The sequence below is a fragment of the Babylonia areolata genome, chromosome 7 (genome assembly GCF_041734735.1).
Source record: "Babylonia areolata isolate BAREFJ2019XMU chromosome 7, ASM4173473v1, whole genome shotgun sequence".
Taxonomy (NCBI): Eukaryota; Metazoa; Mollusca; class Gastropoda; order Neogastropoda; family Buccinidae; genus Babylonia; species Babylonia areolata.
The window spans coordinates 22,315,610-22,329,173 of record NC_134882.1 but is presented as its reverse complement, the minus strand read 5'-3'; the positions used below and the strand labels follow the sequence as shown (position 1 = coordinate 22,329,173).

The window sequence follows — 13,564 nt, the reverse complement described above, 5'->3', positions numbered from 1 at the left end:
ATCATGGATTTTATGGAATCTGTGTACCATGGACATTATGTAATACGTGTAACATGGACATTATGTAATATGTGTACTCGTGCACATGATGGAATCTGTGTCATGGATTTCGTAGAATCTGTGTAATCATGGATTTGGTAGAATCTGTGTAACCATGGATTTTGTAACCATGGATTTGGTAGAATCTGTGTAATCATGGATTTGGTAGAATCTGTGTAATCATGGATTTCGTAGAATCTGTGTAAACAAGGACTTTGTGAAATCTGTGTAATCATGGACTTTCTGGACTTCGCATAATCAATCAACGATACTGGGAAAAAAAGAGTCAACATTTTTATGGTGGGTAAAGGGTGGAGATTTTTCCGATCTTCCAGGTCAATATATGTGCACACCTGCTTGTACCTGAACTCACTTTGTGTGCATACGCACGCAGAAGATCAAATACGTACGTTAAAGATCCTGTAATCCATATCAGCGTTCGGTAGGTTATTGAGACAAGAACATACCCAGCATGCACAACCCCGAAAACGTAGTATGGTTGCCTACATGGCAGGGTTAATAAAAACAACAACAACAAAACCCGGTCATACACGTAAAATGTTGCATGTCTGTCTGAGTGTGTATGTGTGCGTGCCTGAAATCTGATTGAATGACACAGGAAACGAATGATGAGCACTCAGTGGCAGTCGTCAGGCGGATCTACCCAGGTAGGCAGCCTGTTGAGCAAATGACCCCGTGTTTGTAAAGCGCTTAGAGCTTGGTCTCCGACCGAGGATAGGCGCTATATAAGTATCCATATCAATCAATTAAAAAAAAAAAAAATACAGGTAGTGTCGTAGATTTTAGAATATACAGAAGACAGCACTATTTTTCTTTTTCTTAATAAAAAAAAAGCCCTTATAACTCGTTTGAAAGGAGTATTTCATGTTCTTTTTACCACAGAACTCAGCAGTGTAGTATGATCATCACAGTGAGACCAGACAGGACTGCAACTGCATGGAAGGGGAACAGGGTTTTAAAGCAGTGTGTTCATATCAGTGTCTCTTGTCTGTCCGTGTGCGTGTGCGTGTGGATGCTCATGCATGCGTGTTTGTGTGTGTCTTGTCTGTATTGTTTGTGCATGTGTGTGTGTGTGTGCGCGGGGGAGGGGGGGGGCGGTCTGTCTGTCTTATATGCGTGCGTGTGTGCATATATGTGTATTTCGTGTGTGTGCGTATACGTGTGTGTGTGTGTGTGTGTTTGTTTGTGCCCGTGTAAGTGTGTACGTGTGCGTAGTTTGTGTGTGCGTAGGTGCACGCGCGAGCGCATGCGTGTTTGTGTTTGTACGCGCATTGTCAATGGGCAAGCATTACTAATGAGACGATAACAATAGGAACAGACTGGAGGTCTTTGTTTTCATAGGAATTGATTTCTTCCTACAGTTTTTCTGGAACAAAACAAGAACTGCATTGCATCATTTCCATCGTGTGTGTGTGTGTGTGTGTGTGTGTGTGTGTGCGCGAGCACAAACACACACACACACTACATGGAAGGGAAGACAGGGTTTTAAAGCACTATGTTGAACTCCTTGTCTCTGTCCATCTGTTTTCAGGTCTGTCGTAAGTCGTAAGTCAGACTATCTACAAGTCTTTTTCTTGTCAGCGAGTGTCAGTGTGTGTGTGTGTGTGTGTGTGTGTGTGTGTGTGTGTGTGTGCTTCAAAAAGGATTTTACTGCCCATAGAGTGAAACGTGTGAGCGTGTTGCAAAAAGGATTTTACTGCCCATAGAGTGAAACGTGTGAGCGTGTTGCAGAAAGGATTTTACTGCCATAGAGTGAAACATGTGAGCGTGTTGTAAAAAGGATTTTACTGCCCCAAAAAGTAAAACATGTTCAAAAACACAAACCACACACATATGTGCATAAACGTATACACACACGCGCGCGCACACACTCTCTCCCCAACGGAATAGAGAAACATAAGAAGAGACATTCGCTCAGATCACGAGGAGAGGTGTTCTGGGCCTGATCTCAAACTACCCCCTGGGAGTTTCTCTGGCCACACCCCAGAAAAGTCCAGGATGTCGGTTTGGATGGAGAGTTAAACTGTCTTGTTACACCTCCTGTCTTCTCAGCTGACGAATTTATTGTATTTTCATTGTGTTGCGTAGTTGTTGTTTTTTTGTCACGACAGATTTCTCTGTACGAACTTTGAGCTGCTCTCCCCAGGAAGACTGTGTCACCACGGTGCAATACCATCATTTTTTAAATTTCATTTATGCTGTCTGCAAGTGTATTTGATTTACTATCAAAGTGGGTTTTTCATAAAATCATGCCAGGGACAACCCCTTTGTTGCCGTGGGTTCTTTTATATGTGTTAAGTGCATGCTGCACAGAGGCAATCAGTTTGTCTCAACCGAATGACTATCAACCAGACCACCACTCGATGTCTACAATTTTCATTCTTTTCTTTTCTTTTTGATTTTCTTCGCTCCATTTCTTGTTGAAAAGATAGACACAAAAAGTCATTGTATCGTACGTTACATATATTTTTTTCTCACATTTCCCCTCTAATGTAAGAAGGAAAAGTTGGTTTGACATCAATCTTTATAATTTGTCCTAGTCGAAAGGATAGTCGATGAATACAAGCAGTTGAATCAAAACACTTGATGTTAACCCCTAAGTTATAACTCTTCACAAACACAAAACATTAAAAAAAAAAAACCTCTCTGCATGAGTATACATAACAAAAACCAACACACATATAATCATTTTATGTAAAACAACTTGTGAGATAAGAACCTAAAGAGTTAAAATATACAGTAATGTGAAAGTCTGCATTTGCCTAAAAGGTATACAAATGATCAAACATATCTGCATGCACACATGCACACACACACACAAACACACACACACACAATTACATGTTTGTCAACATGCTGTTATCATTCCAACAATGACACCACAGAAACCGTCTGGTAAAAAAACCCCGCAGAGAATCATTGATTCATGTTCAGACTGCTAAGGACATTCAGTAAAACAAACCTTCAGTTATAGACTTCAAAACAAAAAACCTGCAATTTCTTTTAACAGAAATGTTTTTTCATCCCCTTTATCATAGCGATGTCTTTCCCAGAAGAACAACATGCTCGCCAGTAGACTAGGTCACTTAAAAACTCGGACATAACAACAGACACAGAAAAGTTCATTGTAATATGAATCAGGAAGAACAATCATCAGTGAAGAAGGCATGTAAAGGCACCAAGCAAGCAAACAAAACAAAAAAGACAAAACAGAAAAACTCCATGACCTGCATACAACTGAGGTAAAAAAGAGAAAGAAAAGAAGTGAACAATGATAAAACTGAGTTCCTTCTCACCCACTCCAACACACATCCTTTACCGACTGTTTCAAGTCATTCTGTGCCTGGAGACAACACTGATGTTTCACTTTCCCCTTTGGCACACAGTCTTGGATTCTGGATATTTCTGATTACATGCCCCTTGACGATTACATCACGCAATTCTGTTGATCTGCCTGTGCAGCTTGGGCAGACAAGCTCTATCCATCAGTGCCTTTACCACTGCAGTAACTACAAAATTGTAGTTTGTGTCTTTGCCCTGTATCGACCATGTGTACATGCAAGCATGTGGTGTGGCAGGGTCGTACGTGCATACACACGTGTGCATGCTTCAGCATGCGCACATGAGTGCAAAAAAAAAAAAAAACACCCTGTGGTGCCACCTGTATCGCATGCTTGAAAGACTGACGTATTTTATTGCGCCTAAAATTGAAAATCATCTGGAGGTTAAAACAACCACATGCAGTCAGGCTACACATAGCAACAGAGAGAGAGAGACAGAGACAGAGAGAGAGACAGAGACAGAGACAGAGACAGGACTCAGAGTCGCAATAACTTAAGAAATTAGATAAATTAGACAGTACATGTTGTACATGCATTCAGCACATACATACTAATGCTTAATGCATGAACACCAACACAATCTACATGCATGCAGAAAATATTTTCACTTCTGCCTCACCAAAGCTCTTAATTCAAATAAAATCAAAACCTATTCCACAATCTGGTCTCGGGTGGGTTTTTTTTGCAATTTCAAATCATTTTCAATTTATTGAAAGCTTACACTAAGACCAGTTACTGACAATCAGTTACAGCCATTATTCAAAAACTGAATTCTTATTTGTGTAACTCCAGATGTTAATCAAAGGCCTGTAATAAAAATCTTGTTTCCCGGGTCAAATTGTTAGCTTGAAAAACATGCCTTGCCACAGACTGGGCAGAATGCATTTGTCTTTAATTCCCAGGACTGCCACACCACTCACTGCACCTTCACGAACAAACACCTCGTTTCATTCTTCCTGCTTCGGTTCTAACTCCACTATTTGTTGTTGTTGTTGTTGTTGTTGTCAAAAAGGGAACTTATCAGGGATGAAAGTCTACTTTCACTTTGGAAAACATTCACCCCTTAAAAATCAAAACAGATTTACAAAAGCACTAAGTCTACAGGGTCCCTCTCGTATGTGGCCTCCTGACAACCTAACGTCGATGGTTCCCAGTGGACTGCCGGCACTGGCACTGTAACAGATGAACCCAGGTGTGGCTGTGTGTGGGGGACTTGGAATGAGCAGTGTGGGGGTAATGCCACTGAAACAGTGCAGATGATGGGGCTGCAAAAAACAAAACAAAACAAAAAACAAACAAACCAACAAAAAAACCCAAACCAAAACAAAACCAAAAAACACACCACCAAGTCTATATGTCCAGGTCATCCTCAGCCCCTGTGCCGGACACACCACCAAGTCTATATGTCCAGGTCATCCTCAGCCCCTGTGCCGGACACACCACCAAGTCTATATGTCCAGGTCATCCTCAGCCCCTGTGCCGGACACACCACCAAGTCTATATGTCCAGGTCATCCTCAGCCCCTGTGCCGGACACACCACCAAGTCTATATGTCCAGGTCATCCTCAGCCCCTGCGCCGGACACACCACAAAGTCTATATGTCCAGGTCATCTTCAGCCCCTGCGCCGGACACACCACCAAGTCTATATGTCCAGGTCATCCTCAGCCCCTGCGCCGGACACACCACCAAGTCTATATGTCCAGGTCATCCTCAGCCCCTGTGCCGGACAGGAGGGAGGCAGCGCTGCAGCCGGTGCGAGAGATGGACATGACAGGTTTGATGGCTGATAGGATGCTGCTGTACAGGCGAGGGAACAGTACTTCTTGGGACGCCAGCAGCTGCTTGGTGCGGTGCCGCTCCTGCAACAACCCAAAGTTCTTTGAGTTTGGTTCACAGAGTAAACACTAACTTTACCAAACATCCATGTGTTCTTTCAGTTTTGTACACAGCAGAAACGCTAAAATTAACCAACAATATATTCCTTGAGTTTTGTACATGGTAGAAATGCTAAACTTAACCAACACTATATTCCTTGAGTCTTGTACACAATAGAAACACTAAAGTTAAAGATGCACAGGGTAAACGCTGAACTTAACCAAACATCCACGCATTCCTTGAGTTTACTACATGGGGTAAATGCAAAACTTCACCAACTGTGTGTTCCTTCAGTTTGGTACACAGGGTAAACACAAAACTTAATGAAACATCCATGTGTTCCTTGAGTTTGCTAAACAGGGTAAACACAAAATTTGGCTGAGTGACAAAGCTGATGAGATCCAGGGATATGCTGACAGGCACGATATGAAGAGGTTCTATGATGCCTTAAAAGAAGTCTACGGCCCCACATCCTCAGGATCATCCCCCCTCCTCAGTGCAGATGGGAATACATTGATCACCGAGAAGAAGAAAATTCTCGTACGCTGGGCTGAGCACTTCAACAGTGTCTTAAATCGCCCTTCCTCCATAAATGATGAAGCCATAGACCGTCTCCCACAAGTCCCCATCAACGAAGCACTGGACGATCCACCAACACTTCTTGAGACCCAGAAAGCAATCCATCTGCTATCCAGTGGCAAAGCACCTGGCTCAGACTCCATACCAGCAGAGGTCTACAAGGATGGAGGCACTGTGCTGACTGAGAAGCTCCATCAGCTGTACTCACTCATGTGGAAAGAAGAGACGATCCCCCAGGATTTCAAAGATGCATCTATCATTCACTTGTACAAGCGAAAGGGGAACCGGCAAGCCTGTGATAACCATCGGGGCATTTCCTTGCTCTCCATCGCAGGCAAGATACTTGCCAGGATCCTACTAAACCGCCTCACAGCACACCTTGACCAAGGTCATTTGCCTGAGAGCCAATGTGGATTCCGGAAAGAGCGTGGAACCACCGACATGGTGTTTGCTGCAAGGCAGCTGCAAGAGAAATGTCAGGAGCAAAATGCTGATCTGTTCTCCACCTATGTCGACCTCACTAAGGCCTTCGACACCGTGAGTAGAGAGGGACTGTGGAAGATCATGGCCAAGTACGGATGCCCTCGGAAATTTATTTCCTTGGTCAGCCAATTCCATGAAGGCATGCAGGCTCGAGTCCAGGACAATGGTGAAACATCTGCTCCTTTTGCTGTCACAAATGGTGTCAAGCAAGGCTGCGTCCTGGCTCCAACGCTGTTCAGCCTCATGTTCTCTGCAATGCTTACTGATGCCTTCAGAGATGGCGATGTTGGAATCGGCCTAAAGTACCGAACAGATGGCAAGCTGTTTAACCTCAGAAGGCTTCAAGCAAAAACGAAGGTCATGACAGACATCATCAGAGACTTTTTGTTTGCTGATGATTGTGCCCTCAACGCTGGATCTGAAGCTGACATGCAACTCAGCGTCGACAAGTTTGCCACTGCCAGCAGGAACTTCGGCCTTACCATCAGCACGAGGAAAACTGAAGTTCTCCATCAGCCAGCCCCAGGGAAACCCTACGTTGAGCCCAACATCACAGTCAACGGTCAGAGACTCAGTGCGGCGGAGCGGTTCACATACCTTGGCAGCACACTGTCACGAAATGCGACCATCGATGATGAAGTGAACGTCAGGATTGCAAGAGCAAGCGCAACTTTTGGCAGACTCAGTGCAAATGTCTGGAACAGAAGAGGCATTAGTCTTGAGACCAAGCTAAAGGTCTACAGAGCAGTAGTTCTCCCCACACTACTGTACGCCTGCGAAACTTGGACAGTGTACCAACGACATGCCAAGAAGCTGAACCACTTCCACACAACATGCCTCAGGAAGCTACTGAACATCAAGTGGCAAGACAGGACCCCAGACACAGAGGTGCTCGCAAAAGCCACCCTTCCCAGCATCTTCACCATCCTGATGCAGTCCCAGCTTCGCTGGGCTGGACACGTGGCGCGCATGCCAGACCATCGGCTGCCCAAAAGGCTCTTCTATGGCGAGCTGCAACAAGGGAAGAGATCACACGGAGGTCAGAAGAAGCGCTTCAGAGATACTCTGAAAGTCTCTCTTAAAGCGTTTAATATCAACCCTCACTCCTGGGAGGAATCTGCAGTGGACCGTGACAAATGGCGCGCTGCTGTGCACAAAGGCGCCAAGTTGTGCGAGGCCAACAGGACTGCTGCAGCTGTTCAGAAGAGGCAGGCCAGAAAGTCATGGGCAAACAAGCTCCCTGACAATGATAAGCCTGTCTTTGTCTGCCCCAACTGTCAGCGAACATTTCGTGCGCAGATTGGACTATTCAGCCATCTGCGCATTCACAGATAGATTCATGAGCATCCTCCCCCCCCCCCCACCCCACCACCACCCTCCCCCCATCCCCCAGCTGGATGACAACGATGGTCATCATCGATCTCGATGGACACACCACCACACAGGGTAAACACAAAACTTAACCAAACATCCATGTGTTCCTTGAGTTTGCTAAACTGGGTAAACACAAAATTTGACCAACCATGTGTCCTTTGAGTTTGGTACACAAAGTAAATGCTAAACTTAACCAAACATACAAGCATTCCTTGAGCTTCCTACACAGGGTAAATGCAAAACTTCACCAGCCAGTTCCTGGAGTTTGGTGCACAAGGTAAACGCTAAACTTGACCAACAAACCATGCATTCTTTAGAGTTTGGTACATTGTGTAAATGCAAAACTTCACCAACTTGTGTTCCTTGAGTTTGGTACACATGGTAAATACTAAACCTAACCAACCATATATTACTTGAATTTGGTACACAGTAGAAACGCTAAACTTAACCAACCATGTGTTCCTTGAGTTTGCTACACAGCATAAACACAAACTTAGCCAAACATCCATGTGTTCTTGAGTTTGTTACACAGAGTAAACACCAAACTTCACCAACCATATGCTTTTTGAGAGTGGTACTCTGTGTAAATGCTAAACTTAACCAACCATATGTTCCTTGAGTTTGCTATGTGGCGTAAACACAAAATGTCACCAACCATATGTTCCTTGAGTGCTAGTGCTAGTGAGAAGCATTTTTCAATGAGTTTGCAAGCTGTGATAATAAGAAGTATTTTTCTATGCGTTTGCAAGTTGTGATAATGGAGTTTCCCTTCCCTTCAGTGACTGCACATGACCAACCTTTGGAGCTTCAAAGCATGCAGGGCAGTTTTCAGCTATCACTGGCAGGCCATTCTGTGAACAGAAACAAAAAATCACTTCAGTCTGCACCATTCCTTGTGAACAGTCACAACAAGCAAGCAAGCAGAATCTGTTCCATTTTAGCTTGGTAAACAAACAAATGAACGTTTACAACATGTCTTCATGTTATGAAACTTCTGTACATTTTCTGAGTACCATATGCATGTGTGCATCCACACAACCACACACAGACAGACACAAAGACACAGACACACACAACACAGACAAACACAGACACACAAACACACACACACAAGCATTATCATTCACTCTGACATACACACACATGTGCTGGTCATGTTAAATTAATGTACAGAGCAATGTCTTCATTGCCAATGTACCACAAGAAATACCTGGAAGAGTAGTATACGAAAATAAACAACAAACATTCATCTTAAGTAACATAAAGCACAACATGTAAAAGCACAAATAATGACACATATTACCTTTTCAGCAAAGTTCCTGAGATCCTTTTCCCGAACATAAACAAATGGGCGTATGACTCTTAAATCTCCCCCTCTGCAAACAGTTGTGCATGACAATCAACACATTTTTGACCAAGTCCAAAAATCATAACAAAATAATAAAAAGCTCACAAGCATGAATTTATATTTCAAAATACCAACCATAGGAACAACAATGATAATTATAAAGATCACATGAGCTCATGCCACTAATAAAAAAATAAAAAGCAGGGTGGAACAAACGCTAAAACAATGAGAAAGCAATATACATAAAAATTGTTCATGCTCTGCTACCATGGTCAGCTCAGTTTGGACTTGCCCTCCTATATGATAGTCATGTCCAACTATGACCAACACATCAGCAACAGACAACTATCTGGGTTAGAATTTTATTGTGGTGGAGAGTCACTCTTTCAGCCAAGAGGGCTTTAGGACAGTCAGCATTGGGATGGTCCACAAAGGCCAACTAGCCCTCAAGGTTCCAGAACTAAGAGCCAGTGCAATCTTGCCCCCTGGTTTGAGAGTCACAGTCCTTCACTAAAGACTACACTGTAAATGAATTTCCATTGCAGCGAAGAAACCACTGATTGCCTTCATGGCACGGTAAAATGGGTCATACACGGAAAAGCCCACTTGCTACATATGAGTGAACGTGGGAGTTGTAGCACATGAACACAGAAGATTAATCCCTTCACCCTACACTACACTTTGGGTGGTGGTCTGGGTCTTTCAGATGAGATAATAAACTGTGGTTTTGTGTGCAACAAGTAAGCATACATTCAGGATCCCATAGCAACAAAATTTGTCCATGACTGAAAAACAAATGCACTTGAACACAGAGAAAAAAAGGATTGCAAGCACCATGGTAGCTCACTCTCCCTGGGAAAGCAGCCAAAATTTCACAGTAAATAAATACTGACAGGATACAATATATACAAGAACATACAAAGTGCAAAACAACAATAGCAAAAACAACAACAACAAAAACAAATATAAAAAGTGAAACTTACTGTACGGTGTAGTGAGCTTTCATTGTTCTCAGACTGCCATTGTGAAATAGCGACATCATGAAACTGAAACAGAGAAAAACTCTTTCCTCTGATCTGGAGTGTTTGAGTGGACAGCACTAAAAATATGAAAAATAAAACATGAGAGAAAATGAAAAGAGAAATAAAACAAATGGAAAGATAAGAGATAATGACAGTGGAGAAAATAACGAGGAGGACAGATGGTAAAAGAGAATAGTTTCAGTTTCACTTTCTCATGGAGGCATCACTGTATCTAGATAATAATAATAATAATAATAATAATAATGGTATTTATATAGCGCTGAATCTTGTGCAGAGACAAATCAAAGCGCTTTCGTACTAGTCATTCACACGCATGCATAACTCTAAAACTGGAGAAACTGAAAACAAGGAAGAGGCAGGGAAGGGAGGCTATCTTGGGAAGAGGTGGGTTTTAAGGCCAGACTTGAAAGAGCTGAGTGTGGAGACTTGACGAAGCGAAAGAGGAAGTTCATTCCAATTGCAAGGTCCAGAGACAGAGAAAGAATGGCGGCCAACAGTCGAGAGTTTGAATCTGGGCATGCGTAAACAGAGTGGATCCGAAGCTGATCGTAGTGAGCAAACGGAATGTAAAGGTGAAGACAGAGATAGGAAGGGGCTGATTTGTGAATCCATAAATCCATCTACACTAGGAAGATGCTAGGAAAATGCCTGTCCAGAAGCATAACCCAATGCTAGTCAGGTCTTGAATGCATGTATATATATATCAGAGTGGATTTCTTCTACAGAATTTTACCTGAGGACAACGCTTACATTGCCATGGGTTGTTTTTCACTGCACACAGGACCTCGGTTTATCATCTGATCTGATGCTCTAGATGCTAGTTTGATTTTCCAGGCAAACTTTGGGAGAAAGTGGGAGACTGAGATTTGAACCCAGACCATCACGGATATTTTATCAGCAGAAAAGTGTCCTATCCATTTTACCACCCACCTACTGAAGAAGAGATGATTAGAGAAGAAGAAGATGCTTAAAAAGAAATGAAGACAATAAGAACTTCTGAAGAGAACACTGACAACAGGAGAGGAGATAACAAAAGAGAGGAAATGACAAGAGAAGAAAAGACAGAAGATACATGAGAAGAAATGAAGACGATGAGAAGAAAACAGTGACAACAGGAGAGGAGATAACAGAAAATAGGAAATGAAAAGAGAGGAAAGGACAGAAGACAAAAGGAGTCAGAAAAAAAAAAAAAAAAACCCACCAGAGAAGAGGAGGAGGAGGACAAATGACATGGATGACAGAAGAAAAGACAAAAGTTTAAAATTCAATTTCAAGGCGGTGTCAAAGTGTGTGGACTGCACCATATATGCTACACCACATCTACTTTACACAAAAAACAAAAACAAAACAACAACAACAAAAAAACAACAACCCCAAAACCAACAAACAACAGCAACAACAGCAAGAGACGCAAGGCCTTCAAGACTCACTTGTGATACACTTAAAAAAAATTCCAAGCTTTTTATGTATTGAGTATAATTTCAAAATGTAATGTTTAAGATGAGAAAGATCAGTTTGAAGCAAATTAAGTCCCCTTGCATTAATTACAGAGTAATTTCCCTTTCTTTTTTTTTTAACTATCTGCACCAAAACGTTTGAAAAAATAAATAAAAATTCCATGCTTAGCAAAAGAAGTTCCTGTTTGAACAAAAAATGATAATAATGACTCCTCTTGTTGTTGTGTCAGAATAAGAGGTCAAAGTGCCAAGTTTAGAGAATACAAAAAATATAAATATAACAGTAAATGCAGTTTGCATATAATTAGGCTTCTTTTTTAATTTTTTTGTGCCCATCCCAGAGGTGCAATATTGTTTTAAACAAGATGACTGGAAAGAACTGAATTTTTCCTATTTTTATGCCAAATTTGGTGTCAACTGACAAAGTATTTGCAGAGAAAATGTCAGTGTTAAAGTTTACCACAGACACACAAACACACACAGACACACAGACACACACACACAGACAACCGAACAGCGGGTTAAAACATAGACTCACTTTGTTTACACAAGTGAGTCAACAAAACCACCACCAAAAAACTGGAGCAGATGCTTTGACCTTCGCATGAACCAAATGCCATGGTCACGTTGTTAAAGTCCACCCAAGGTTTGTGCAAAACATTAACAATTAAATGAAATGAAATAATCAAACATTATAAACAAAATGAGTAAACATATAAAGAATATTATCATAAAATGAAAGATAGAGAGAAGGCGGTCAATTCAAATTTGACGGAATTTGAATAAGATAAAAAATTAAACAACAACAACAACAAAAAAGGCAAGATGAGACAAGAGAAGTCAAAAAGAAAAAACAACAACAAAAAACAAAACACAAACAGCAGAGTAGAACAGAGCACAAGAGAACAGCTCCAAACAGAGAACGACAGAACGGAACAGGACATAACATGACCGCCGACCTTTCGGCAAGGTCATCCAGATGCTGGCCCAGAGCCAGGACGTTGTAGCCTTCCCGTCGTGCCGCCGCATAGATCCTGCCTCGCTTCATGCGACTGCAGAAGCTGCAGATGGAAGCACACTCATACGGCAGGTTCACCGCCGTCTCCATGATGCCTAGAACACAAATCAAATCAAATGATGACGATGATGATGCTATGGATACTTACAAAGCGCCTCATCCTCGGTCAGAGACCAATTTCTAAGCACATTACAAACACAGGGTCATTTGCACAACAGGCTGCTTAACTGGGTAGCGCCGACTGATGTCTGTCATTGGGCGCTAGCGTCATTCGTTTCCTGTATCATTCAATCAGATTTCTGGCACGCACACATTCACACACCTGCAGACAGAAAAGTAACATTTTACGGTATGACCGTTTTGTTTATTTACCCCACCATGTCGGCAGCCATACTCCGTTTTGGGGGATGTGAATGCTGGGTATGTTCTTGTTCCATTACCCACCGAATGCTGACATGGAAACAGGATCTTTTACGTGCATATTAATTTTGATCTTCTGCGTGCGTTGCGGTATACACATCTTCTTCTTCCTTTATACAACCAACATCATTATATTGATGGTTCTGTTGTAGTGACTGGGGTTCAGGCACTTAGCAGGTCTGCACATATGTTGACCTGGGAGATAAGAAAAATCTCCACCCTTTACCCACCAGGCGCTGTTACCGAGATTCTTTCAGGCGCGCTAAGTGCAGGCTGGACACGGGACCTCAGTTTGTTGTCTCAATTTTAACCGGCAACCGCGAACATAGGCTGCGGGAAAGCCCACAGCCGGCCAAAATTTGTCACTTTTCACTTGATGATTTCTGTGTGAACTTTCGCATTACTCTTCTTATAAAGATGATGAAAATAAAGATAAGCCATTACTCTTTCAATCCGCTGTTTGTTTATTTCCTTGTGTGCGAGTGTGAGTGTGGACACGTTCCGAAAACTGCCAAACCGTGAAACGTAATCGGCGAAACTCAACCCGTGCCACGCTTCTGCCAA

At 42.5% G+C, this 13,564-nt stretch overlaps 1 protein-coding gene across 1 annotated transcript in view; it reads right to left on the bottom strand.

Moving 5' to 3' along the window:
• Nucleotides 1-1,860: 1,860 nt before the first annotated feature.
• The window catches only part of LOC143284202 (uncharacterized), a 58,142-nt gene continuing 46,438 nt past the window's right edge, over nucleotides 1,861-13,564 (bottom strand). The window contains exons 21-25 of the mRNA XM_076590871.1: nucleotides 12,522-12,675; nucleotides 10,046-10,108; nucleotides 9,018-9,090; nucleotides 8,512-8,565; nucleotides 1,861-5,262 (exon numbers count right to left, since the gene is read on the bottom strand). Coding sequence (XP_076446986.1) covers nucleotides 5,095-5,262; nucleotides 8,512-8,565; nucleotides 9,018-9,090; nucleotides 10,046-10,108; nucleotides 12,522-12,675 — 512 coding nt within the window. The 3' untranslated portion in view covers nucleotides 1,861-5,094. The remainder of the gene's footprint in view (nucleotides 5,263-8,511; nucleotides 8,566-9,017; nucleotides 9,091-10,045; nucleotides 10,109-12,521; nucleotides 12,676-13,564) is intronic.